At 35.3% G+C, this 27,338-nt stretch overlaps 4 protein-coding genes across 9 annotated transcripts; 3 read left to right on the top strand and 1 right to left on the bottom strand.

The window, feature by feature from the left end:
- Positions 1 to 1,285: 1,285 nt before the first annotated feature.
- LOC7480003 (uncharacterized) lies at positions 1,286 to 7,087 on the top strand. 3 transcript variants are annotated; one of them, XM_024594321.2, is made up of 9 exons: positions 1,286 to 1,497; positions 1,691 to 1,787; positions 1,875 to 2,050; positions 4,740 to 4,882; positions 4,983 to 5,104; positions 5,551 to 5,686; positions 5,785 to 5,897; positions 5,994 to 6,192; positions 6,692 to 7,087. In XM_024594321.2, exons 4-9 carry the CDS (start codon positions 4,822 to 4,824, stop codon positions 6,805 to 6,807), a joined length of 747 nt encoding a protein of 248 aa, XP_024450089.1. In that variant the 5' UTR covers positions 1,286 to 1,497; positions 1,691 to 1,787; positions 1,875 to 2,050; positions 4,740 to 4,821; the 3' UTR covers positions 6,808 to 7,087. The 3 variants fall into 3 exon arrangements, with proteins under 3 accessions (XP_024450089.1, XP_024450088.1, XP_002302078.2); XM_024594320.2 differs by lacking the exon at positions 1,875 to 2,050; XM_002302042.4 differs by lacking the exons at positions 1,286 to 1,497; positions 1,691 to 1,787; positions 1,875 to 2,050 and having other exon boundaries at positions 4,721 to 4,882.
- A 3,432-nt stretch (positions 7,088 to 10,519) lies between these two features.
- On the top strand, positions 10,520 to 16,711 carry LOC7480002 (transcription factor UNE12). Its single transcript, XM_002302041.4, has 6 exons — positions 10,520 to 11,203; positions 12,511 to 12,630; positions 13,533 to 13,598; positions 15,029 to 15,094; positions 15,863 to 15,940; positions 16,030 to 16,711. Exons 1-6 carry the CDS (start codon positions 10,862 to 10,864, stop codon positions 16,258 to 16,260), a joined length of 903 nt encoding a protein of 300 aa, XP_002302077.1. The 5' UTR covers positions 10,520 to 10,861; the 3' UTR covers positions 16,261 to 16,711.
- Positions 16,712 to 16,973: 262 nt separating this feature from the next.
- LOC7472002 (NADH dehydrogenase [ubiquinone] flavoprotein 2, mitochondrial) lies at positions 16,974 to 23,119 on the bottom strand. Of its 4 annotated transcripts, none has more exons than XM_024595974.2 (11): positions 22,915 to 23,119; positions 22,791 to 22,823; positions 22,617 to 22,682; positions 21,190 to 21,306; positions 19,861 to 19,938; positions 19,670 to 19,775; positions 19,508 to 19,554; positions 18,875 to 18,952; positions 18,709 to 18,774; positions 18,479 to 18,595; positions 16,974 to 17,195 (listed from the first exon to the last, which is right to left on the bottom strand). In XM_024595974.2, exons 1-10 carry the CDS (start codon positions 22,978 to 22,980, stop codon positions 18,488 to 18,490), a joined length of 765 nt encoding a protein of 254 aa, XP_024451742.1. In that variant the 5' UTR covers positions 22,981 to 23,119; the 3' UTR covers positions 16,974 to 17,195; positions 18,479 to 18,487. The 4 variants fall into 4 exon arrangements, with proteins under 4 accessions (XP_024451742.1, XP_024451741.1, XP_024451739.1 ...); XM_024595973.2 differs by having other exon boundaries at positions 16,974 to 17,187; XM_024595971.2 differs by lacking the exon at positions 16,974 to 17,195 and adding an exon at positions 17,354 to 17,638.
- Positions 23,120 to 23,802: 683 nt separating this feature from the next.
- LOC7480001 (protein OSB2, chloroplastic) lies at positions 23,803 to 26,007 on the top strand. The gene is made up of 5 exons (XM_002302040.4): positions 23,803 to 24,407; positions 24,680 to 24,818; positions 24,906 to 24,987; positions 25,076 to 25,182; positions 25,533 to 26,007. Exons 1-5 carry the CDS (start codon positions 24,031 to 24,033, stop codon positions 25,722 to 25,724), a joined length of 897 nt encoding a protein of 298 aa, XP_002302076.2. The 5' UTR covers positions 23,803 to 24,030; the 3' UTR covers positions 25,725 to 26,007.
- The last annotated feature ends 1,331 nt before the right edge of the window (positions 26,008 to 27,338 follow it).

Genomic DNA, 27,338 nt, shown 5'->3' with positions numbered 1-27,338 from the left:
TTTTAATTTTTTTACTCACCCTGATTTAAAATCTAGTTTTGGTAAGATTAGCTTTTAAATTATTTGAAGAGTTGATACATTTAAACCATTTTACATGTTAATTCATAATCCAAGTGAGATTCATCCATCCATATATTTTTCAAATTTCTATAAAAATATAACATATTTTTTTGTTAATATTTTTTTAATTAAAAAACAATATTATTTTATTAAAATTCAATAAATTTGGATCAATCCGCTATCTTATAAGTTGACCTACATATATACAGTGACCTGATTTTATGCTAGGATCTATGCGTCATGTAAAAATAATCACGGTACTCCTACTATTCCCTAGCTTTGTAAGAAATTTACATTTATCCTATTTCTTAGCTAAAATAGCTAGAGATGTGTTTTAGCTAGATTTCAAAAAAATGCTATTGTATTTATATTCTTTAAAATGTAGAATAAATATTATATATATATTTTTAGAATTAATTAAAATACTATAACGACAATATTTTCACGAACATCCTCTCAATTGCCATATTTTAACGTTTATATTTTAATGAACATATGCCACGAAAAATATTATTTTCTCTCTCACCTCCCCGTCTCAACTATACAATTTTTTTTTATTTTTTTTTTGTCAATTGCTAGAAATCGAGTGGATAGATCACAACTTTTTTTTTTTTTTTTATTATTATAGAAATTGTATAGTGAGGTTAAACACTTCATACAATAGATCTATGAAATAGACATTATCCTGAGATTTTAATTAAAAAAATTAAAATAATCTTGTCAGTAATTTAAGTGAAGCATGTATGATTGAAACACAAAATTTCATAGAGGTTTTAGCGTGTTTGAGAGCATGGTTGCGGTTTTTTTTCAAAGTATTTTTCACTTGGAAATGTATTAAAATAATATATTTTTTTATTTTTTAAAAATTATTTTTGACATCAGCGTATAAAAATGATCTAAAAATACTAAAAATATTAATTTAACGCAAAAAAAAAATTTAATTTTTTTTAAAAATATTTTTAAAATGCAAAAGCAAACTGTAGTAGAATATAAATAGAAATATAAATTTTCATAAACAATTTGTTTTTTATTGAAAGATCTTAATTAAACTGAACAAAATACAATGGCTCAGGACAAAACATCTCACTAGCTAACACTATTATTTTATTTTTTATTCAGTGTTGTGTTAATAATTATTTTTAAGTGTTTTAAATTAATATAAAAATATAAAAAAATAGTTTAAAATATAAAATATTTTACAAACGGGCCTTTTCTCCCTTCAACAAGACATCATCCAAAATCAAAACCCATCACGCTTTGCCTCGCTTGAATCCGATGACCCCGTTTCATTTCTCTTGCCTTCTAAAAAATGTCATCTCGCTACAGGCCTCTCTCTAAACCAATTTCTCTTCTCAAATCCATCACTAACAAACCCAGCCTTCAACCCAAATCCACACCTTCTTTTCTCCCTACACGCCCTCCTCTCACATTTTCAAGGTAAGCAATCCCTTTAAAATCATCCTTTCAATTTTGTTCAAGAAGTTCAAATTTTCTGAAATGGGTTTTCTTTAAATCAGCAAGATTTTAAATTTCGACTGTCGGGCATTGCAAGTTAGGTTATTTTTCTGAAATGGGTTCTCTTTAAATGTGAAAAAATCTTAAATTGTGCCGGTTGGGTTTTGAATTTCAGGCCAGTTCCTCAACCGGGTGATATTCAATCTCTGCTTCCACTTCATTCGGCTGTCTCATCAGCTAGGCCAGTTCCAAGCCTGGGCAATACTTAGCAGGTAAGATTTACTATTCAATACCAACAACATTCTTTATTAAATTCAATAATACTATCTGAAGAGTGATACAGTACTCGCTATATACAGCGAGGACTTCACGGAGCTTGAATGGTGAACTACTTGAAGAGCAACAATGCTCTAGGTGAAAACAAACCTGTTAGCTATTATAGTTAAGGAACCCTCTTAGAGAGCATGAACGTGGATGCTCTAGCACAATACAAATCAAGAAGCACGCCTCTGCAAAGAGGAAAAGAAAAAAAAGGGTATTTTCGCGTACTAGCACCCATTAGCACAGGCTAAGAAAGTCTAGCACACTTTTGAAAGTCGAGTTTGTGAACCTTGACTTTGAGTAAAAGTGCATATCATTTCATGCTCTAAGATTTTGTTTTTCCTAAGCTTTTGTAAGGGCTTAAGATGTTGGTTCAAATGCTATTATGATGTTTAGAATTCCACTCTCCAGACGAACTATCTTGAAAAAAGTTCAGATGCCTGACAGTCTTGTTGTCATTTCATCCTGGGTTTGCCAAGAGCCTCAAAAAGAGTTTGATTCATGGCAGCAAAATAAATAATATTAGCTTTGGTGAAACGAGTAAGTGACTACTTGGTATCGCGTTTGAAACCGTGTTTGAGTGCGTTTTAAAAATGCATTTAGCTTGAAAAAACATTAAATTGATGTTTTGTAGTGCTTTCCCGATGGTTTTGATGTACTAATGTAAAAAATAAAAAAACAAATCTGAAAAAATTTATTTTGATGTATTTTCAAGTAAAAAACACTTTTGAAAAGCATCCTGCACTACAATACCAAACACACACTAAATAGGTTCTATCTATAAATTCCATATTGGTTAGTAAGAATTGGTTTGGAATCCACATAGTGACATTTGTTCTTTTATGTTAAGTAGGTTTCTTTGGCTAGGCACAATCATTGGTAGCAATCTATTAGTTGATGACTATAAAATTTCACATGAAACTTTTTGACTTGTAACTGAATTAAGAATTATTTTAAATTATTTGGTTTTATATATTTGGATATGCAAATCTTTATTTCTTATTTTCATTAGGCAAACAGATCAACCTTTTCAGGACTTCCTAGGGGGGATTATTGGAGTTTGAACTTCTATTTGTGGCTATATGCAAAAGAATTCATGGTATAAAGATGTCAAAGACTTAATCAGCCCCTCACATTTAAGGTGGCACGTCACTGCATCCTGAGAATGCATGTCATCCAATGATCATGAATTGTGTTGTTCTTAGTTGTTTCCATTCTTGTGATAATGGAATTATGAATTTGGACAAGTCAATTACTATTTTACCAAATCCTTTTCAAACTTTGTTATTTTGCCATTTGTTTTTAAATGGAGCTGATTTAAAAAAAATCTAGAAAAAACACCTCTGGCTTAGGAGATGCATGTTGTCCAAGTTAAATGACATACCAAACAACGCCTATGTAATCCATTACAAGCTTTAGAGTTCAGATAACCATGCTCAAAACTGTCATGAAAAGACTAACATAGTGAGAAATCCTAGCACGGATACCCTACTTCCCCTTGTTTCCTCACCAAACAAAATTAAATCAGACCTGGATTAAGAGTTATCTGACTTTGGAACCTGGATCAATGACCTCTAAGAGCTTCAGCTACAGCCCATTTGGAAATAGGGTCCCTTTTATCATAACAGGTTAGCTCGTGGTAATTAAATGTATTTAGGGATTTTGATTTTTTAATACCCTTTTTAACTAACAAGTTTGAGATTGATCGTTAAAGAAGTTTCCACGGCTGAAATATCCGTTACAATTTCTGTTTCTGGTTTTACTTATTTCAATTTTGTTTCAATGCAAAGCAACATAATTTGTCGGATGGTTTCAGAAAAAAATATGAAATGAAAAAAAAAATGCAAGAAATCGTTTTCTCCATTGCAACCCATCCCTAATCAACTCTCCCATCCACCACTGAAATTCCATGCCCTCTTGGTGAAAAACACCGCCATCTTGCTATACAATAACGTACACTATAACACACACAACCCATTTAGGAATTTGACCAGTTCAGTCTCGAAACTCCAGCGTCAATGTATTAAATTTGAAATCTTTCACTTCCTAAGAAACCCTGCTTCCATGTCAGAAATCTAAAATTCTGACTGTGTTGAAGAACAGGAAAGGTGTCCGTCAAGAACTAAAACATTTGAAGAAGAGCTTTAATTGGGTTGTGAGTGTTATCTGTCTACCGCTAATGTTTCACTCTCACCTTTCTGATTTTTTTTTTCTTTTTTCTTTTCAATAATCTGTGTTTTCTTGCTGTGGTGTTTGTGGTAATGATGCTTATATTCATGGAAGTTTTGGTAGAGAAACTGAAATTTTTGTTTTCTTGTTGCTGAATGTGTCTTGAATTTGCAAAAGGTGTGCTTGAATTTTCAGATACAATTAGATTTTGTTGGCAATGGAAATTCTTGGAAATCTGGTTCTACCATGTATCTAGGATTAATCTAGCATGTTAAAGTTAAGGAGCATTTTTCCATGTAGAATCACCAAAACTATTCCTTTGTTACAATCATGAATCATGTATGATTTTTGAAGTATCCTGTCCTTGTCTTGCTCCATCCTATTCTCTACTCAACTTAGTCTTTTAAACAACTACCTTTCGCTGTCAAGCCTTGTACTTTGAAAATCCATTTCAAAATGCAATACTTTTCATGAACAAGATTCACCTGGTACAGCAAATCAAAGAATTTTGATCCGGGATTGTTCTTTATATTTGATTTCTTTCTTTTGTCTTTTTTTTTTAATTTCATAATCCTTTTCCTATAATTGATTTTGTGAAAAGTAAATTAAATTATCTTGCTGATGTGGACATCACATCATTTCACACATTGGCATCCACATCTGCAAATGACAGCATAAGCAATTTGTCAATAGCGAAGGCTCATACTTGACAATATTAAAATCATTTTCAACAGAGCTGGATGCTGGAGTGAGCCAAAGGATAACGTGAGTCTCCTAGATTAAAATATCCAAAACCCCTAATCACTTGTGATTATAATGTTTGGAATTTCTTATGGAGAACTCTTTCTCTTGCTTGGGGCCACAGCTGCACTAATCGGTAAACATCTTCATCTATCTCAGCTGCATTTACCATACTTGCTTACAAGGTCACAATTGATGTGTAATGATTCCCCTTTTCTGATATCGGATATATGCAGGACCCAAGGATCTACCATTAATAGCCAGAACTGCAGGGAGATTAACTGGTCGAGCCATTGGGTATGTGCAGATGGCTCGTGGTCAATTTGACTCTGTTATGCAGCAATCACAAGCTCGCCAGGTACATCTTTCCCCTTTAAAAAAAGTTCAATTGTAAAAAATTAAATGGGAAGTTGTGTAATTATTTACATGACAGATTCTCTAACAGACATGTATTAAGAAAATAGTCTGTTTCATATGCTCTCTATTATTTTGGCTATTCCTAAAAGCTACAGAAAAGCAGTGGAATTCTGATAAAAAAACAGGGAAAAAAGGGGGAAAAAGAAAAAGAAAATAGTTGGAAAGGTTGAGGAAACATAGACTTCCTGAACTATAAGAAGCAAACACAATCTGCAATTTTTTGGATTAATAAGACAGAACAACCATTTGTTTTTCAAGAGCAGAATAAGTCATATCTAGAAAACCCAACTTTCTAGGCAGTTAAAAAGGTGATGTGATGATTTTCAATGTGGTATTTTATTATTTTGAAGATGGGTGCTTTTGAGTTACTTGGCTTTTGTGCTCTAGGTTCACAAGGAACTTCAAGACACAATGGCTCAACTTGATGCTATACGTCATGAAATTCGAAGCATATCTGTCTTGAATCCTGGTCCATTAACTCGGAGACTAGTGGATAATCTTGACCCTCCGCCTACTACTAATGGTATTTTTATCACCTTGTCATATAAGTTTCCAAGTTAATGATTCTTTCTTCTTGATTGTCTGAGTTTCTAATTCTTGTTAGTTTTTTTGGAGATTTAGCCGGTGGTGCGCCTGAAAATGCAGATGCAGAGAATGTACCGAACCCCACAATTTCCAAGGTTTATACTGAACAAACAGCTGGAGAAAGTTTACCAACAGCTAATATTTCCAAGGTTCTTACTGAGTGACCTTCCTTTTCTTATCCTTCAATGCTTTATTTATGAGATTATTATGTTCACACTCCTTTTAACTCTCTTATGTCTTTCTAGGTTTCTGGTGCAAAAGTCTCAGATTCATGTGATTTGCACAGCCAAGCCACTGCTTATGCAAGATTGGCTGAATCCTCAGCCCTGAAAACTGGCCCGGTGCGCAGTGGGGCAGGTGCAGGGGAGTTGACTAGTGATATTGGTCTTTTAAATGTTTTGCCTGTGTCTGCTGAAAGCACTGGGCTTTTGCCAAATCGTCAGGGTAACAATCTTTACTCAACTTTGGTTAGCATCTGGCATTTTGCATGAAGCTTTGATGGCCTTTTCTCTCATGTTTACAGAAATTTCTGTTGTGCAAGTGTGATTGGTGCATTGAGTTAGTATGTGAGGACGAACTATCAATATGGTGTCAGACAAACAATTAGATATCTCTCACCTAAAACATTTCACTTTTGGCACCCTCATCTTTAATGAAGCGCAAATTAGAACATAAATTATTGTTGCTTGTGGTCAAAATTATAACATATTTATGCTTACATTTCCAGTATATTCTTCATAAATCTGAAAAAACTGCTCCTTATTCATGAATAGTTGCACGATTAAAAGCTTTCATTTGGTTATTTCTTGTATATGACTGTTGTCATTTCTGTTGACTTGTATGTATATGGAGGACCTTTCATTTAAATTTGACAGAAGCACATGGATTCTCGCTCTATAGTTTTCATTTTGATGTTAAAAGAAGCTTATGGATTTGCTTGCAGATGTTGTTAACGGATCTGACATTGTGCTGGAGGCTATACTGGAGGCTGAGGTGGCTCACAGTGCCAAAGATTTTTTCGCACAGCCTACAAATCAGATCAAATATGATGAGAGGTAGCATTTAATAATATGCTCCTGTTTTTGCTAGAAAGGTCACCAGTTGCAGATAGCGTTCTAAGAAAGGATGCTTGATTTTCAAACAAGATCAAGGATGAAACTTCAGATGATTGATACTTTCCAATGGCAGCCTTGGAAAACACGGGCTGTTTCTTAGCATGGTTTGACAATAAGTACTCTGCAAGTAATTTATGTGCGTAGGAAACCTATTATATAGACTTACACAGGTTTTTGTATATAAGCATGGATTTATCTTTTATGAATAAGCCATTTTACTTGTAGATTTTGTGCTTCCCATTGATTATTCTTTGTGCCTGTTAAACTTAAAAAAATGCCAAATGATTTCAGTTCAATTTCTCCAACTCTTGCTGCCCGACATATAATTATAAACTGCCTAGTGGAGCTGTTAAGAATCTATTTAAACATGTAGATACGGCAGGATGATCAGCCAAACTTTTGGATGTATTCCACCAACCCAGTACTTTGCTGTATGAACCTCAAGAAGGTTTGTTCAATTTCTGCCTATCATGAATTTTGGAGTTGTACCTGTTCGTTAAAGATTTCAAATATTGTTAGGCAAGAATCCAAGAAAGTATGATTGCTTGTCAAATAATGCAATAAGTGGCTACCCAACTTGATTTTATTTACTATGTTTATCATTATTGTTGTGATTTCTTCAACTTTGTATTCAAGAATACTTTGAAACAATTATTTTCTCCGACCTTCATTGTCCCCACCATCTTGTTAGTGGAAAATTAACCTTCCACTGCCTGACGTTTCATTGTGTATCATTTATTCATATAAAGGATAAGATCGTTGCGCGGGCACTGCTGCTTGATTCTTGACGTTGCCTCGTTTTTCCTGTGTTCTCGTTTCCCCTCTACTGATCTCAAAACCGAAAAGAAAAAATACCTCGCCCCTATAAAATCTGCCACCGAGTTCCGCCATCTGAAACATTTCCGGTCAACGCGGATGATTTATTTTAATGCACTCACTCTCATTGTGCATTTCCCCTTCCACTGTTCCGTGCATTAAAAGAAAAAAAATCGTTTTTTTTTGCAAGTCTTTGACGTGATGGTTTCTTAGACACCAGACTGCACGTCCACGAGGGTGTCTATTGACATAGGCCCCGCCCAGCTCTCACGGCGTAAACTGGCCTGGCCTGGAAAGAGGGCTGCATAAGAGCATATGCTAAATTTTGAATTTTTTTTATAATTAAAATTTTTTTTATATATTTTTTGATATGTTAATATCGAAAATAATTTTTAAAATAAAAAAAAAATTATTTTGATGTATTTGTAAACGAAAAACACTTTAAACCATCACCGCTATCATAATCTCAAATAAACAACTTAAAAAAAATTAAGTACTAATTCTGCTCTTTTTAATGAAATAAATATAAACCCTGAGAAAAATAAAATACTAGAAGTAAAACTATATGTGATTAAAAAAGAGAAAAAAGCTCAAGAGAAAGGGTGGTTATATAGGAACATTAAATTAATATTATGTGCATCATTTTTATTTTCTTTAGTTTAGCTATAAAATTTGTGATGCCAAATCACGCACGTACTGAGATTAAAACCATCCTTTTGTATAATGCATAATACCTTATAGCTTAACCTTAAAAATCAATTCAAAACATGCAAGGAAAATATCCTCCCATGGTCCAACGTTCCTCCGAAACCGGAAAGAAAATGATAATTTAATTTGAATTTGATGAATAATAATTAAATTTAAATGAATAAATATTTTTAGATCTAATGAACAATAAGTGAGATTTGGGTATTGTGTAACCCGACCCGAACCTAACATAAGATATATATTTATAATATATAAATATATTTGTAAAATATTTAATTTTTTAGTATAATATAATATATACATACCTTAATATTAACTTAAATATATAAATATAAATAATATTTATTATCTTATTATTTAATATACATATACATGCTTTAAATATATATATTTTAACTTTTTTATTTTTTTATTAATTAACAAATAATAAATATTTATTAAATATCCAAAACACAATAAATAATTTATAAACAATAAACAAAATATAAATATCAAATAATCCGATACACGGATAGCGTTGCCATCCCTGTCCGGAAAGGAATTGAGCATGTAGTTTGCTGGGTGGGTCCACGAGCACGAGAAAAACGATACCGTTTGTCGATAAACCCAAGCAGAATGGAAAGTGGATAGAGATGTAAATTAACGCGTTCCCTTTACGTAAAGCACAACATTTTTAATCAGGATAAAAGCCACTCCTTTTCGCCCCCCCCCCCCCCCCCCCCCCCCCGTCTCTTCGCTCTCAGGACTCCTCGCCGGGCACTAGCTGCCACCAGCAGTATTACAAAGCAAGCCAAAGCAAAGCGAAAAGCTGAAACTTTGAAAGCCGAGGTACTTAGCTAAAAAGAGAAGGAATGCAAATAATCCCTGAAAAGGTATACGGAACCAATTCCATTCATGAAATGAACTCGTTTCTATTATTAAAGTAGAGATCAATTTATTAACCAATTAAATTCTCGTGTTTGGAACAGATTCTAAGTCATCGTAATCGAATTGAGTTGTGTAATTTGAAATGTTTAGAGATTAATTGAAATATATTATTTTATTATATTATCCTTTTAGAGTACGTATTTTCCTGACAAGTGTATCCTTGATCCCTTTCGGTCAATCTTATCTTTATTGACAAACATCTGAAATTCACAATACAGCTTTCGGGAGTCATTTTAACATCAGCTTTATTATAAAAGCAAAAAAAGAGAGGAATTTACATGACTATAGATATGATATAATTGTATTTACTAAACTTGGATTTGAAAGTCAACTTCTTATAAGAATTTAGTTATTGACTGTCCATATTTGTTCGAGTTGATTGTTTTTTTTAATAAAAACAAATTAATATTATTTTAATTTTTTAAAAACTAACAATTAAGTTAATTAAGTTAACGTTATCCTAGTTAAATTAGAGTATGTTTGGAAATGCGGTGCAAACCGTGTTCCCTCAAATTTTATTTTTTTAATTTTTTTTTATATTTTCAGATCATTTTGATATGTTGATATCAAAAATAATTTGTAAAATATTTATTTTTACGTTTTAAAAGCGCTTTTGAAAAAAATTGAATTTTTTTTTATTTTTTCTTTACTTCAAATTAATATTTTTTGATATTTTTAGATCATTTTGATGCACTAATATAAAAAATAATTTTTAAAAAATTAAAAAATATATTATTTTAATATATTTTTAAGTGAAAAATATTTTAAAAACAATCATATTCCCACAAAATCTAACTCTAAATTGATTAAAAAAAACTTATTCCGAGTCAAAATAACAGCAATGCCACGTAGTTTTAAATCGTACATAACATAATAATGAGAAAGAAAAAACATGTATATTTTAGAAGCAACGTCAATGGGCTAAAGTCAAATAGTAAAGTTATCCACTAAGAGATATTTTAATGTTCTACTAATTTTCATTCTTTATACATAATTGCTTTGATTTTATAAAAATTAAAATAATTTATTTTTTTATTTATGGAGACTTCTGTTAATGTAAAAACTCGTAATTAAATATATATATATATATATATATATATATTAAATATCAACTAAAAATACTTTTATTAAAACTATAATTGTTTTTTAAAAAACCGCAATAAGAAAACCCATAACAAAACAGGAGACTCATGTGTTGCGCGAGTGAGATTCTTATATCGAAGGGTAGTCTAGGCACTGTGAATGTGAAGAGTTATCAGGCCAGAATTCTTCAAATAAATCACACCTCCTCTCGTGCGATTATAAAAGAGAATTGATTTCCGTACATGTTTGTAAGCAGTTGAATTCAATCCTTTAGAGTACAGTTCTTTCAAAACACGAGATCTGGCCACAATTTAAGTAGTTGAAATCGACTGCTGCCAAATCTTTCATGCCCCAAACATGCCGTAAACCTTCCAATTAAAACGGTTTTGCATGTAAATGGATGCTCTTTTGAATCCCTAACTCGCTATCTCTACTCACTTTGACTCCTCCCAGACCTACTCCAAATGGCCAATAACCCAACCGAACCTCCAACCGATGATTTCCTGCAGGAAATTCTTGGGATGCCTAATTTTGCTTCAGCTGAAGCTGGCTTGGTTGGAGCTGACGCTGGCTTGGCTGGCACTGCTTCTGTTCAAGCTCCTATGATGCTTCAGCTTAGCTCCGGTGATGGTTCCGGCCACATCTCCGCACTCGGCGGTGCTCCTGGAGGCGGAGGCGCGGGATTTCACGGGTTTCCACTGGGGCTTAGCTTGGAGCAGGGGAAGGGAGGGTTTCTGAAGCCCGAGGAGGCGTCCGGGAGTGGGAATCGGTTCCGTGATGATATTGTTGATGGTAGAGTTAGAAATGTGAGTGAAAGTTATTTTTTTTTTGCAGTATTAGTTTAGTTTTCTTCGGAGCGAAATTATTATTTTTAAAGTTTTTCGAAAAAGGAAAATAGTGATCTTATTAAAACTATTAATTTAGAAATTGAAGACATGCAATTCAAAAGCCAGTTTAATTTCTCTTAATTAATCATTTTTTATTTCCCTTTCAATGCTTGTAGCTCTTTCCATTAGAGTGTAGAGAGAGCGTGAGGGAGAAAAAGGAATTCATATAGAGACATAAAAGTAGGTGGTTGATCTTTGGAGGTTACTGTAGTGAGATTCCAAGATGTGTATTTTGACACAGGAAAAGAATAGGAAGCTGGTTGTTGTCGGTCCTCCTTTGAGTGGCAAAGACTGATTACTTTGATACACTTATATACAAATGTTTCCTAATCTATAGTTTTCTTTCTCCTTCTAAGGTATAATTTCTTTTTTCTTTTTGTATGATCATGGTCAGTAAAGGAAAATTAAGTGATACAGTGGAAATAGCATTCGGGGGGCTGTAGTAGATCTTTACCAGCTCAACATTATAGCTGGCTGATTGGATATTGTTTTAGTTGACAAATGATTTCTTGAGAAGTCAAACATGTGGGGTGTTGTGGGGTTTGATTTTGCTGGATTGGACAATTGCCTAATTGTGAAATTGTCAGCTTTTGAAGTTGGCATGCAAGGAACAGTGAGGGAGCAGGGATTGTGTGTAATAGTTGAAATTGAGAACAGAAGAAAACTTGATTTTGCTCAAGTGAAATCCACTCAAGTTTTCAGATGACGTTAAATTGAATCAGTTTTTATGCTTCAATAAGAATCATAAATTTTCTTTGGTTCATCTAGTAACGAATTGTAACAGTGTAGTGGTTGGTCAGGATACACCTCTCACGTGAGTGATCTGGATTTGATCTGCTGTAGTCCAATCCTAGTGGTGAAAAACATTCATTGCACGGTCATATATGCTATATTCTTTCAAATTACTGTCAATCTATGCACAAGCACCATAATTAGCTGATGTATTCTAATATCTAGATTAGTCAATATTTTCTAGGAATTGCCAAATTATACCTAACGTTTCTTTCCTCTCTGGTGTTGTCACAATACCTTTGATTTTTAATGTCTGTTGTTATCTTTTCTCGCGTGATCAACCATTGTCAGGCAGTTTATTGTTTCACTCATACATATTTGGTTTCCTTTTTTTGCAACTTTATGTTTTTGGGATTGGAGGATTTAGTGGAGCTGGTGAAATAGCCTATCCTTTACTGTAATCTGTCTTTGGTAAGATTCTCATATTTTTGCAGGTTTTTCATGGTCAACCAATGCCCACAACAGTCACTGCAGCTACACATCCACCAGCAATGCGCCCAAGGGTACGGGCTAGGCGAGGCCAGGCCACAGATCCTCACAGTATTGCTGAACGGGTAAGGTTAATGTAGTATGCACGATAATGTTAAGCATGGAAATAGCTTAATATAGCATGCACAATAGTGGTAACCATGGAATGATATAATATTGTCAAGACTACACATGGCTCTAGAAGAATAAAGGATACAAATTGTTCCTTACTGACTATAAAGTAAAATGGGAGGACTAGAGAGACTGCAACTTGAACATTCATGCTAAGGAGTAAAATATAGGCTCTGATTAATGTTCGAAGTTCAAATTATTATTTTTTATTAAGATTTAATTGGGTTGAGTCCTGGCAATTGTATTTTAAATGAGGCTTTTTGTTGTTTGATCAGTAAGTGGTGTCAGTGAAGAATCAATGCAAGTATTCAAAATGTAGCTGTTTCATGATTAGCATGCCTAAAATGCCGTGTTTATGAATCTATGATGATAAATCTAATTCATATCTCTCTGGAAAATCTGGTAAAAAGGCCATCTATATAAAAAAAAAATCTGGCAAGAAGGCCATCAGTATGATGTTTATGATCTTATTAAAATGTCACCACACTAATGCTTTGGTTTGAGGGAGTTATCTCACTGAGAGTTGAGGTTTCAAACTGACTAGTTTCATCATTACAATCAATCTTGCTGGGAACCTACTTATCTTAAGGTTTTGACGTGGATTACATTGTGTTGAATTGAAAAGCATTCATATACTCTTCTTTTGATGGGCATGTTTCCATGTGATTTTGACTATCACAACCTTTATACATCAAGAAGGATTGTTAGGCACATATTATGATGTTTTGAAGGGTTAGAGAGGACTTGAGTGCTGGCTCTTGAGTTCATTGTTCTTTTCTCATCTTTCAGATTTCATTTGTCTTTCCCCATAGAAATTGCACTGTTGTTCTTGATCTTTTTTCCCCTTTTGTCACAGTTGCGCAGAGAAAGAATAGCCGAAAGAATCAGGGCATTGCAGGAGCTGGTTCCTAGCGTGAACAAGGTCAGTGTCTTTCCCCTTGCATAATTTCATAATTTTTCTTGCAGAATGGGATTGCTTTCTGCACTCCAGGAAAAGCATTTGGCAATTCATTCTTGCATCTTTTGTTGGAAGGAAAAAACATTAAACAATTAATGAAGTACAAATGAATTTATTTTTGACCAAGTGGATAGTTCTTTTCCTGAATCAAGTTGTTTGAAAAATTAGTAGGGCTTGTCAAGTTGAGGTTAATGATTTTAAATACTACGACAACTTTATTGTTTCAAATCTCTGGTCTGATTTCAGTAAAGAAATTCACCATAGGGATGGTTAGTGGTGGTTTGTGAAAGTTTTACTCCATGGTGGTTGACCTTGTAGTTATGCTGGATTATCTGGCAGTGGCAATGACTTGTCTCGCAGCCTTAATTACAGCACATTATGGGCCTGCCAAGATATTCAAACAAGCTGGCCTAGACCGAATATCTACTGCTTTCTACTTGTTGGTACTTATCACCTCCTAGGTGCTAAATATGTGGCAATGTGTGGTGGTAACAGAGTCCTACTACCGAGCCCATTATAGAAAAGCTGCCCTATTTGACAAGGGAGAAGGAGTTTGAGTATCAGACTGCAGTTTGCCAATGCAGTGGAGTTTCAGTTGTGTTCAAAAAATTTGCTTATAAAGTCTAACAAGTAACCTTTCTACAAATTGGGAATCAACTAATATATAAAAATTGTATGTGTTCAAATGGAATATGAAAAATTCAATATAGTGTCATGTAGTTAAAATGGTTAATTTTGCTGAAACTGCTAGAGTTATACATGATTAGTTTTAGGTCTGTGATCAAGTTTGCCTTAACCGTGCGCATCTATGATAATTGATTAGATTCCTCTTCTGCTGGTGGCAAATGCATTAATATGACTTGAGCACCTTGACATAAATTATATGAGCATTTGGCCATTTGCCAGAAGTTTGTTGTATTCTTCTCAGAACTGTTTGGGGATTATGGATTTAACAGAATATTTGTTGGTATATCCAAGAAATCACATCTGAGTATAGATTTCCTTCCGTGCATATTTTTTATCTAGCTGGACTTGACTGTCCACGAGGATACAGGATATTTTGTATTTTGATAGGTTCATCTGTGTCCTGACTCCTACACTTTCAAGTCTTTTTCCAACTTTTGGCTTCCAATCAATCGCTGTGATGGAAATGAGAATGAACTGTGTATATGGAAATCAAAAAATGGATCAAGTGATAAGTACTAGAAGGGAAAAGTCCAATGGAGTAGGATTCCTCTAGTTTATAGGTGGGGATTTATAGGCGTACTGTTCTAGGAATATGGCTATAGAATGAGTGGTTTTGGTTGATCAAAGGAAAGGAAGGTTCACAAAGCATGATGGTTGCTTCTTTCTCAATCCATCCTCCATCACTGATGCATAATTTATTTGTACAGACGGATCGAGCCGCCATGCTTGATGAAATTGTGGATTATGTGAAGTTTTTAAGGCTTCAAGTAAAGGTATGATCTCGAAATTTCCAGTCTCAATTGCATAATCTTATTCAGCCAATATCTTTATGGCGAACATCAATATTCTTGTGTTTGTGAAGAGTCAAGAAGATTTTTAGTCACTTATCCCCCCCTTTCTACTCTAATTTATGTTTTGAGAATAATTGATTATGCCAGTCAATGTTCTGATGATTGCTGAACCAATGGGTGATTTTAGCAAGAGTCATTCTTTCATCCAATCTAAACAGGCATTTATGCCAGAATAGTGGTGGTGTGGTGTCAGTTGTTTAGAATATAAAAGCCAAATTATTGGTGGTCAGTTGTTTAGAATATTGATTATGGTCTTCCACATAAATTATGAATTTCCACTTGTCAGTTAATTTTAGATTCCCTTTTGTCTTGGGTGTCCACTTTTTGTTCTTTGATCCTTCCATTTCTGAACCAAGTTTTTTTGTGTCTTTAAATATTGTTGGTACTTTTGTGGTAGAATTTGTTGCGAGGAAATGAGAGGGTCATGTATAGTTCCCTCAGGAATATTTGGATGCTCATAAATTTTAATGAATGACAATATCTTCACTATAAATGACAAATTATGAAATGAAGATTGCCTGGAAAAGGTGAATTATTATATGTTATGCCATTAAAGTTTGAATATTCAGTGTCTTTTTTAGGTACGTACCTCATTCATGGGGAAATGAAGTGCTCACACAAACTGTAATGAATTTATTAATTTCCCCTTTCTTTCCTTTTTTAAATAATGACACATCATCAATTTAACAGATATTAAGCATGAGTAGACTGGGCGGAGCTGGTGCTGTTGCGCCACTTGTAACGGACATCCCACTATCACCAGTTGAGGTAACAAGGAAAAGATAGTGTTTATGGAGGATAATTCACTTCCTTTCCCTTTTGCACCCAGGCAACTGAGCTCACTCCTTTTACTATAGGATGAAACTGGCGAAGGCGGAAGAAACCAACTGGCGTGGGAGAAGTGGTCAAATGATGGCACTGAAAGACAGGTAGCTAAGCTAATGGAGGAAAATGTTGGTGCTGCCATGCAGTTTCTCCAATCAAAGGCTCTTTGCATCATGCCCATCACACTAGCCACTGCAATTTACCACACACAACCACCAGATACCACTACTATTGTGAAACCAGAAACTAACCCCCCGTCATAGAACCGTGGAAAGGGGGGAGCATCCCGCGGTCCCGTTTAAAAGTCACCAAATGCTTAGGGTCCCACTCCTTATTTGTCCCGTTTCAACCCCCACGATCAAATGTTCCCCGAGTTTCAAATTGCAATCAAAGTCAGATGCCATAGTTCTTGCTTTTTCCTTTTCTTTCCAGCCTTTTTTTCAAAACGGGGTTCGATGTCTATGCCTAAAAAAATGCAGGCGCTCTGCAAGTTCGAGTGAGAGGAGACTTTTCAAAGCTCGCATGACATGCTCTTCTTTTGGAATCAGTGGTGGGGGAGTGGAAAATGATGAAAGCACTTTTCTAGTGGAGCTCAATTTTTTTGTAGTGGGTTGTGGGACCTTGTAAAAGAGGTAGACTGAAAGTAAATACTATTATTGTAGTAGTGTATTTCAGAGGAAATGGAATGCAAAGGTAGATGTCTGGTTGTTTCAATATGCTGGGTGTTCTAGTCCAACAGAAAATGATGGTGCTACTTTGTTTAAAAAGTGCGCGTGGTGTTTCAAAAAGCAATTTGACTTCCTTTTCTCCTGAATCGTTATTGGAGGATGAAATCATTGGAGAGAGACATATCCAATGGGAGATTTGGGTTGTGTTGATTACCGTTGCTAATCCGACTGTTTTGTTAACACAGCCATCTTCCTGGAATCATAAAATGCTCGTTCAGTGCGAATATGTACTTGAAGGGCAGGAAACAGAATCCTTAAAAGAGGGGACTTCGATTCAAGTAGGAAAAAACTCAAAACAGCTTTTGTACGCGTCATTGAGATGCTGGTCCTTTTTCCCTCAATGCCTCAGCAAATCCGACGAGTATCATCATACATTGCTATCAAATATTTCCTCTTCTTGTCGCCCGTGATTAACCGCACTCACGTCTGTGCAACAGCAAGTATCCGCAGCAATTCTTGTACCTGCGGTGCTATGTGAATGGATTCATTAAAGGGAGTGTTTTTAAGAATATGATTCTTAATGTTCTTGGAAATATTTTTCTTCTTTTAAATGTATTAAAATAATATATTTTTTTAATTTTTTAAAAATTATTTTTGATATAACATATCAAAATAATCTAAAAACACTAAACAAATATTAATTTAAAATTAAAAAATAATAAAAATTTCAAGAAGTTTTAGAACAGAAGAGTTGCAGATACAGAGCCTGCTGGGTTTAGTTTTCGATTCCTCCGTTGACCCTAATCCAACTCTTAACCTAATACAGAAGTGGGCTGGTCAATTACGAAAAATGAAGCAAGTCACTACATCCACGCTTATATTCAACTTCTGCAAATATGTTAATGTCTATCGTCTTTAATATCCGCATTTTAGTCGCACACTACTACAACTTGGTCATCACCATCCTCAAATCCTACAACGAAAATGGATAAATGTCTATCACTTTCAAGGCACTACAGGAGGCAAGTTGATAAAGCAGAGCTGACATCATGATAATCTATCATTTATTTATACTATTAGTTCTCGTTCCGGATGAGGGGGAAACACAGTCCATTCCAAGTGCGGAGTACCGCATCAAACATAAACAAATCGTTACAGCTATCACGACATTGGTGAACATTCCTCTTAAGGTCAACAAGCTCAAACTGTCATCCAATTTGGGTGTCCAGTTTGCTGGATGGCTCAGTTACCATATAGGGATAGCTCAGAAATCCAAGAAACAAAGCTTGTGGACATGCTGGTTGCTACTGAGTACAGATCCTAGTGTCAGAAAAAAAAGAAAAGAAAAGAAAAAAGCTTGGAAAATATTAACCTCTGAATGACAGACTCATGGGAAATCTGGGTTTCTCTCCCCCTCGTTTCACTTCTGAATCAACAAAATTTGACTCGTTATCTTATGGTGGTTTTTTCTGTTCCTTTTTTTTTGGTGCCCCAAAGAAACATCTTAGGGATGGTTTTAGAATTACATTTTATGAGCCATGCCATACCCAAGTGTTAACAACAAACTGTTTTCAGTGCCACCATAAAAAGGCAAGCCCTCAACCACCTACAGATTTTATGAGAATCCAAGGACATCAATGATCTGTTAAGCCATTTCACAACTTGAAATAAGCAGTTGCATGGATTTAAACATCCACCAGAAACCAGGCAGGCAGGAAAATACAAAAAGATGGTTAAGCTTAATGAAACAAGAGCAAATCATCAAGTAAGCCTGAAAAACTCCATTTTTTGAATTATTTGAGACAGCATTTACCATAGCGCTTTAGCAGGCATCAAGATCCCGACATGGAGGAGGTTTTGGTTCTCCGTGCAGAGTAGTATTGCCTCCTTCTGGTCCACACTTAGTGCGTTGTGGGTTTTGTGTGCCATGCTGGAATGCATAAGAGAAATTGAGTTTACAGCAATAATAGCGCTAGTCATATGAGAAAAAAAAAACCCCAGGGAAAAGTAAAGATAATCAAAATCCCCTGCCAGTAGTCTTACCGGTGGCTTCTCCCCCTTTCTTAGCATCTCAACTATCTCAACCACTCGTTTTGGAGTAACATCTTCCTGCAATTAAAATGAAAGACCAACATAAAATTCTGAAAGTTTTACATAATCTGAACACACGAATACTCAACTTTTAAAGACAGAGTAATCATTGACCCACGTAATAATTGTAAGTATATCCTTCAGATCCATTGGAGTAATCGGCAACTGTAATCATAGGAGCATTTACGCAACATCCCTGCAGAAAAGCAATAACTAATATCACACCATGCATCCATAACAAAAGATGATCAAGAGTATCATGAAAGACCTGTATTTATTTATCCATGTTCATATAGTTTTTGTACTTTTTAAGTGGATGGATTGCCACCCCTTAACCACCAATTGCCTGTGAAATAGGTTTCGATCTCTCTGCTAAGATGGCAAGAGCCTTTACAATCTAAGCTAATCAATATATTTGCATTTGATCACCTTCTAATACCCTTATACAATTCCATGCGGTTACCCCACAGGACAAGGAGCACTCAAACAGTAATATGTGCAGCAAGAGAACTGGGTAATCCATAATAAAATACCCATAATTTCTGTTGCTAGTTTTCCTCTTTGTATTTGTTAATTAGAACTTGAAGATTTCAACTAAACCTAGCAATAAACACATTGAAATCCATTTTCCAAAAATTTCATTGGAGCATCCAGCATGGATGTAGTTCTTTCCAATTACTGAGTCCTGATTCAAGTACAACCTAAGGAAAACAGCGCTTCATTTAATAAAGATGGATGAAGAAATACTCACCATACATTCCATTTCTCCAACAGAGAAAAGGCCATCCTTGGTTACTTCTGCACGTTAAAAATTGGAAGCAAGGGTTTATTCTCCAAATCTCAAGTCAAATTCTAAATAACATGTGATCCACTGTAACGTGAAAAGAAGCCAAGCATGTTATTTAGAACTCACCATTGCGCTTCACTCCCAAGTGTTTTACTAATGCATCTTCAATTTCACGTGAACCTCGTATCATACATGGTGTTGTGCCACAAACCAATAGGTGATATTTGCCCACCTGAAAAACCAATTAAAGAGGCTCGTGAAATTGCATTTCGCATACGTAGAGAAAGCAAGATGTAAAAAAGGATAAATTTTCTTACAGGAGACCGGTTGAACATTGAGTAAAAAGTTGCGACTTCATACACACGGATAGGAGCAACTTCTATTACCTTAGCCACCTAGAGGATCCACAAAACATTTCAATACTGTTAATCATATATCAGTCTGCTTTCCAGTAAGATTATCTTTCTTTTAGTCACATGAAGATATCCAAAAATTTGAAATTTACAGCAAACAGGTTTAAAAACTAAGAAAAACAAAGTGGCAACACATGTTAGCAAAACAAGTTCGTGATCTGATTATATGAACCAAAGAATCCAGTAAATCTCACTGAAACTCAGAAGGAAAAATAATAAAATATTTGATATAAAATAATACAATTCATGGCCATCTTGGATTTTTATCAATCTATCCATTTATGTTCAAGATATCAATTATTTTGCATCTCCTATAATTTTGTGCTCTACAAATAAGAACAGAGGGACAAAAAGAATGTCACACCTGCTGAAGCAAGAATACTATACATAGTGCCAAGCATAAAACCATCCTCAAACTAAACAGGGTAGCTTTAATGCTTATTCTACTAGGTTATTTTTTTCCCCTGATAGATACAACAATATTAGGTACAACCTTCAAGAAAATAAATTGGCTCCAAGTTATTTTTTCCTTTTTTTGGTTTTTTTTTTTGGTTTGATGGTCAGGAGGTATCCCAAGGCTAGCTTGCCTGAATCTCCATCGTCCAGTCACAGGCATGCCATCAATACCAGGATTATGGAGTATGAAATTCACTAGAAAATAGATCCTCATAACTTGGCCTTGGAATTGAAGAATGGTTGACAAAGTGGGGAGCATAGCCATAAACCCTTGTGGTTATAACAAGTTGATATGAAAAAATGTGATCATTTGTGAATTTTGGATACACATCCAATTGCTTATGTGATTAAGAAATGCATTTTCTAGTTCTCCATTAGCTTAGGGTTGGGGGGTCGGATAATGCCAAATCATGATTTTGGAGGATTTTTTTAGCTTGATTACCATCGGAAGAGTCATGTGAAAAAAGGGGGAAAATACAGTAACTAAAGCCAGATTTACCCTTCGAACCAGATGTAATCCCTAAATGATTCGACAACAGACAAGCAACCAACAAACTGTTAACACAATATGATAAAATATCATATAACACTTCATTAAAATAGAAAGGCGCCATGATATGTTAGCATCCAACTCTCCCCGCAAATATTTTGTTTACCACAAACATATCAAATGTGCCATTAAATTCCCTGTATTTAACAAGACTAGCTCAAATTTACTGCTAGAAGTGTATACATGTGAATTAAAATCAGTATTTTTTGTACATCATGTCCACTTACAGCATTCATTGCTGAAACAGGGAGCCATCCTCCATGCTGTTGCTGTGCAAGATCTAACAGAGGAATAACTGCGGATTGCTTGTAGTTGGATGGATAATGAGATATTATTTCTTTAACCTGACATCAGAGGTTATGAAAAATGAAATGATAACATCTAAACATTAATAGAAAATCAGCTAAGAGAACAATCAATGTTTTTGGTGAAGGGAGTTAAAGATAGGGGCTAGGCAAGCTTCTGGTCGATTGAGATTCCAGGGTTATAAGGGCCAGCATTCATACTTTGATCAACTGCCCTGCTACTGCAGTACAAGAATACAAGGCTAATTGCCTCACCCATTCACACTAATAGAGAAACCCTTCAAGCCTACAAGCCACTTAAAAATTGGATATGCACTGCTGATTTAAGGAAACAAAGTTTTATCCTTATGAATAGCTAATGTTTTTTGGTGAATTCATAAGTGCATGATCCTAACATAATTGAAGAACGTAAACAGTTGTCTTTGTGATTTACAGAATTTTAGGTACAAGCTGCTGATGTTATGTTTCACTCTCATCTTCCTCATAACAATGATGAGATCATTATATCACCATGGTCACATTAAAGGAGAAATAGCTACAACCAGCAAAATTGTCTGTACATGTTTAACAGTCACGCTACCAAGACAAGGAAGAAAATTACCAAAACTCTAATTGAAGACAGCAGAAGAGGAGAATTATTCCTCATGTATGAATACATTACTGTATGGCCAGCGGTAATAACAACCCCCAGAAAGAAGCCTCCTTTAAATGCAAAGAGTTCACTATCATCTACTAACACAGAGTTTTAACTTCTAAAAAAGTTGTTACATCAGCACCCCAAGAGAGGAAAAGAAGTTACAGCCTAGGAACCCTGCGAGTTTCACACAATAATATCCCACATCACCCTCCAATGCAGTTCCTCTATGACACTGAAGAAGAAGGTCACCGAATCATAAATTGTTTTTATCGATCACCTTTCTCATATATTTGCTAAAGGCAATAAACTTCTTCAAGCCCATAAACGACGCTACTAACATACCAACAAAATGATCACTCCACGCCAAAGTCTCCTATAACTAACCAATATTCTGCACAAAACATTTAATTCCAAACCTGCATTTATCATATAATACTCCCATTTCAGTGGCCCAACTTACATAGCATCATCATAATTGTAGATTCTTCTGATTTACAAGGTCATTACCTTCATGACCAGGCTCTAGTTTAGTAAGGCTACCCATTTCAGTGGCTTGTCTCCGCCGATTACTACTAATAATTATGAATATAAATGATCAAGATTTATTGAAAATACATGTAAAACTAAGTGAAAATGCCATATACACAGACCGAGAGAAAAATAATAAGAGTGAATTACTTAAAGATTAAAACTATTAGCTATTTCACATTACCTTCTCTTTGTTCGCCGCCGTAAACTCCCATGGAAGGTCCGGATTGTTTTCCGGAGTATTAAGGTGCTGCACCAAACCCCAATTTAATTTCACACAACAGTAATTTCAAAATTAAATAATGAAAAATTCAATACAAACAGTCAAGATTTCGTAGCAGGGAGGATTAGTGCTTACATAGTTCAAGGCAGTGGAGAAGGATCGAGATGCCTGTGGAAATGAGAGACGGAGAGAAATGAGATCGAAGGAGGCGATTGGATGCAGAGAAAAACGATAGGAAATAAAAATCGAAGGAGAAAACCTGAGGAGTTAAGCGGAGAGCTTGACGGATCTCGAGGAGACGCCTGGCTCCGAGACGAGCTAGCATTTTCGGGGGACGCTGAGCTCAGTGGAGAGTGAAGACGATTTGGTTGGGTGGGACGATGCTGATGATATTGACCACAAATCCGAGAGAGGAAATGAATGAAGCCAGCATATTCCGAGTATGATGCGTGTACAAGCTAATCGGCGAGTGGTAGGCGAGCTTCTGTTTTCGTCAGGCCCATTAATCTAGTCTGCTCTTTGAATCTGGACACGTGAAGATTGGTGGATGTGGATTGTTTTAAGGCCCGGCCCATAAAACATAGAGAAGCTGTCCCTTTTTTTTCGGATTTCTAAAAATAAAAATAATAAATGAGAATTTAATCAGTTTTAATGTGATTTATCGATTAGATAAAGTGACACACAGTGTATTATCTGGAATATGATTAATTAAAAATTGATTTTAATTTATTATTTTTTATCAATTTTCATACTCGGAGAGAATTTTTTCATATTAAATTAAATTGGATCAGATTTGCCCTAAAACTTTTTATGCTTTTTTTTTTATCAAAATGTATTTATTAGCCGAATATTTGCCATTTATATTGCATTCTATGTTTAATTTGTTGTCAACTCATATTATTATTTGGAAAAAAAATTAATTGAAAGTTCTTTCTAAATCAATTATTTTATACAATTTTATTAAGTTTTATTTTTTAAATACCTTTTGCGAAAGACGGTTGTTCTAATCTTAATATATATATATATATATATTCCTCTCTAATTTTATTTATTTATTTCAAAGAGACTAACATATTCATTTAATATAAATTGTTTTGAAATAAAAAACAGGGTGCTAGTACGGATCCATGCCAAGCCCAAAGACAATGCCAAAACTGAAACTAGCCCATCTTCCTCGCGAAAGGGGACACCATTCATCTCCTGAACAAGGATAACCAGAAGAGTGCGGTGAAAAGAGGAGCCAAAAACCCTTGAAAGATATTTTCCAGCAAAACCAAACTCCCCACCGCATTCACAGTATCGGCACCTTTAAAACTCACCGTTTCATGGCCATTCACTGCCATAAAGTCTAAATCTAAATCACAGCGAGACCAAAATGTTTCAACTTCCAACAATGGCTCTAGAGCAAACACTAGCATTATCATCAACAGCTAACCTATTTTTTCCCATTCCAAAAAACCCTCTCACAAACATCAAAATCCCTACTTTACCCCTAAGCCCCCTCTCCTCCTCCTCTAAGAAGTCCCTCCCCAAACGCAGCTTGAAATGCTCCATTGACTTCAGAGACAACCACTACAGTCAAACGGTTACGCATGCTAAACCGGCTGAGATTCAATGGAACAAGGAGCTCTGTAACTCGGTGCACCTCATCGGCATCGTTGGGATCCCTGTAGAAATCAAGCACCTCCCCTCCGGCAAGGTAGTCGCTTGGACTCGACTAGCTGTCAAGAAATCTGCAACCGACACCTCCTGGTAAACAAAATGCACATATGCAAAACATAAGTGAATTTTTTTTTTAATTTAACAAGTTGAATTTTGTACTTTTAATTATTTACAGTTGCATCTGCGTAGCCTAGAAATAGGTACATTTAATGGCATGTGTTCAGTATCTGTTACCTTTTACTTGTAGGGCTCTGTCACACATTTGTTTCCTGCTTTCCTGTGATATTACAAGCATTGCAGTTTGCTTCACAGGGTTTAAATTTCATAAACCCTTTATGGAAATGATAATGCGTGTTTCCCAGGATCAATTTGACTTTCTGGGATGAGTTGGCCCAAGTTGTTTCTCAGCATGTAGAGAAAGGCCAGCAAATATACGTGTCTGGTCGTCTGATTTCAGATTCAGTTGAAAATGATGATGGGAAGCTGCAGACCTACTACAAGGTTGTGCTATGGTCATATGTGCTTCTGGGCTAGTTTTTTTAATAAGCTTATTCAATTGGATTGTTATCTTGTTCCAACTTCTTGCAGGTGGTTGTCCAGCAGCTGAATTTTATAGAGAGGAGCTCTCCGACAGGATTATATGACCGAGGCTTTAATAACATGGAAGCTGGTAAATCACATGTCTTTTATGACATAAGATTTCGAATGTAAAGTTATTGTTTGGTTGTTGACGTTATTCGATGTTTAACTGCCTGCAGGTAGAAAGTTTGGTAATAACACTGCAAATGACATGGGTTCCACAGAAGAACGGTGGCAAGCATTTTTTGCTAGTCCGTTGGAGTGGTGGGATAACAGGAAGGACAAGGTAGTCGTCTTAGTTAATAAATTAGAAAATGCATGCATACATATGCTTCTTGCCATCGTGTTTGATTGGAAAGTTCTTGAGTGCTTGCATTTGATGCAATGATCGTTTTGTGTTTGTATGTTCTGAAAAAAAATTCTTCGTGCATTAAGATTCTGTTTTATTGTTGTTCTGTTAATCCATTTTCAGTTTATGGTGTTTTTCATAATTGTTTATGAAAATGGATCAAGAGGCCTGAAGTAGTCTGCCTTTTGTTAATTCTGCATGAGGACTTCAAATTGATTGTTTGCTGCTATATATTCCTATATGCTTCATTCATTATGTTAATTCACCATTATTTCTTTGATTTACAGAGGAACCCAAAATATCCTGATTTCAAGCACAAAGACACTGGAGAAGCTTTGTGGGTTGAAGGCAGGTACAATCCATCCTGGGTGAAGTCACAATTAGCTATATTGGATGAAAGAATGGGGTCTCTTCGTGATCAGGACTCTAAGTTGCGTTTAAGTTCAATGTCTGGTGATGATTTCTTGTCCTTGTCATAGCTTGTAGTGCTTTCCCCCCCATTACTGGTTTCACTTATGGTGGAATTCCTGCTTATCAAGTTATTATCCCTCTTTATCTGAGGTAATTTTTGAAAGTTCCAGAATAGGCTTTGTATTTATATTATGTGATGTAGAAATATATTGACTATGAGTTGTAAGTTTAGTTGTGGCTTTTGAACCATTTAGAACCGTAATCAACATGCTTGTCATTATAAAACATGGTTCTTCGTTTTGGCCTAAAGAAACATGTCCAACATGGACTGGTATTTCTTCATGGATTTAATCAGGAGCATTATATAGCGTATTCTATGTAAGATTGGATTATTTTAGTGTTTATGCATGAGTGCTTGGTTGGACCTCAATCCATCCAGCTTATGTAGAGCTAACAAGCCTAACATAATTAAGGAAATCAACACGATATTTGTTGAGATATGCATATAATCCCACGTCAGAGTTTTTGTATATGAAGATGGACACATAACCCATGGCTTAGACTTTATATTTGGCAGCGTCATACCTGAGCTCTTGCGCCTTTACTACGTCCTCAACAATCATGTTTGACGTTTTGTGCTTTGCTCACTACTAGTAGCTTACAATAAAAGTAATTAGAGAAGACATGACTGATGATGAATAGATGCCTCTGTTGTCTTAATCGCGATGTTTCTGTTATTCATAATGATAAGAGATACTCTTTCAGCTTTTTAGTAGCTTGCTCTATTGAAACTCAATGTCCGTAGATGATAGAGGTAGCAAGGCTTCAAGAATACAGAAATTCTAGAACTGGTAGCAGCTCTAGTGTCTCCCCCCCAGCTACCATTTAGAATAGGAGGGAATCAAAGAAATTTATTCTCCTATCAGCAATCTCTCTAGTCATTGTTGATGACGAGTAATTATAAATACTGAAATACGTTTCTCGCCGGATCATCTTTCTAGATTTTGTTGCCCTCTCTTCCTAAAAATGGAAGTTTGCCAGAGTCATAATCATGTGCCTGCCCCTTTTTTCATTTTTCTTGTTGTCTTGGTCTTGCATATACATGAAGTTTCAATCTGAATGTTAGTAACGTACGCTCATAGAATCGGGTAAAGCCCTTCCAGGCAATCTGGCTTGGATGGGATTCATTCTCCAGCAAATTGGTGGAAAGGTATCTGCAATTTTTCTGTACATTCCTGAAAACCCAGTTTCATCTCCTCTCTGTATGAATGAAGTGTGATGTTAGCATCCATCCTTGTAAATGATCATCTGGGTATTTAGTGCTCGAACTGGGTTTTTTTATTGGACTTGCCCCCATTTCTCCCTGTTATGCCAAAAACAATATTTGTTAGATGAATTGAGATGTACAGTTTTAGATGGAACCCTAATGTGGAATTAAAATGCTCTCAAAGTAACTCTTCCTACCGTGGGATTGAAGAGGGTATGAGTTCCTGCTGGAATTTCTCTTTTGAACCATCAATGGAAAAAGGAAAATATTGTTGAACTAGATTTGGAAAATATTGTTGGAAATAAGGTCTTTGGATTTATATCAAAGTCCATTCAATCTCTCATTCCCCTACAAATGCTATGGCTCATGTATGACGATACCAAATCTCATTTAGACTGTTAAGCATAAAAAAGAG

The sequence above is a fragment of the Populus trichocarpa genome, chromosome 2, assembly GCF_000002775.5.
Source record: "Populus trichocarpa isolate Nisqually-1 chromosome 2, P.trichocarpa_v4.1, whole genome shotgun sequence".
Taxonomy (NCBI): domain Eukaryota; kingdom Viridiplantae; phylum Streptophyta; class Magnoliopsida; order Malpighiales; family Salicaceae; genus Populus; species Populus trichocarpa.
Note: the sequence above shows the minus strand (reverse complement) of the source record. Positions and strands in the feature narration are given on the sequence as shown.

Excerpts from the sequence above, each read along its gene's own strand:
- LOC7480003 (XM_024594320.2), top strand. The coding sequence starts at position 4,822 with ATGTTTGGAATTTCTTATGGAGAACTCTTTCTCTTGCTTGGGGCCACA. Across the intron at positions 5,898-5,993 it reads CAACAGCTAATATTTCCAAG|GTTTCTGGTGCAAAAGTCTC; the intron begins GTTCTTACTGAG and ends ATGTCTTTCTAG. Across the intron at positions 6,193-6,691 it reads GCTTTTGCCAAATCGTCAGG|ATGTTGTTAACGGATCTGAC; the intron begins GTAACAATCTTT and ends ATTTGCTTGCAG.
- LOC7480001 (XM_002302040.4), top strand. The coding sequence starts at position 24,031 with ATGTTTCAACTTCCAACAATGGCTCTAGAGCAAACACTAGCATTATCA. Across the intron at positions 24,408-24,679 it reads TCTGCAACCGACACCTCCTG|GATCAATTTGACTTTCTGGG; the intron begins GTAAACAAAATG and ends CGTGTTTCCCAG. Across the intron at positions 24,819-24,905 it reads AGCTGCAGACCTACTACAAG|GTGGTTGTCCAGCAGCTGAA; the intron begins GTTGTGCTATGG and ends AACTTCTTGCAG.
- LOC7472002 (XM_024595974.2), bottom strand. The coding sequence starts at position 22,980 with ATGCTAGCTCGTCTCGGAGCCAGGCGTCTCCTCGAGATCCGTCAAGCT. Across the intron at positions 19,776-19,860 it reads CAATGTTCAACCGGTCTCCT|GTGGGCAAATATCACCTATT; the intron begins GTAAGAAAATTT and ends TTGGTTTTTCAG. Across the intron at positions 18,953-19,507 it reads TTGGAGAAATGGAATGTATG|GGATGTTGCGTAAATGCTCC; the intron begins GTGAGTATTTCT and ends GCTTTTCTGCAG.
- LOC7480002 (XM_002302041.4), top strand. The coding sequence starts at position 10,862 with ATGGCCAATAACCCAACCGAACCTCCAACCGATGATTTCCTGCAGGAA. Across the intron at positions 13,599-15,028 it reads TGGTTCCTAGCGTGAACAAG|ACGGATCGAGCCGCCATGCT; the intron begins GTCAGTGTCTTT and ends TTATTTGTACAG. Across the intron at positions 15,941-16,029 it reads TCCCACTATCACCAGTTGAG|GATGAAACTGGCGAAGGCGG; the intron begins GTAACAAGGAAA and ends CTTTTACTATAG.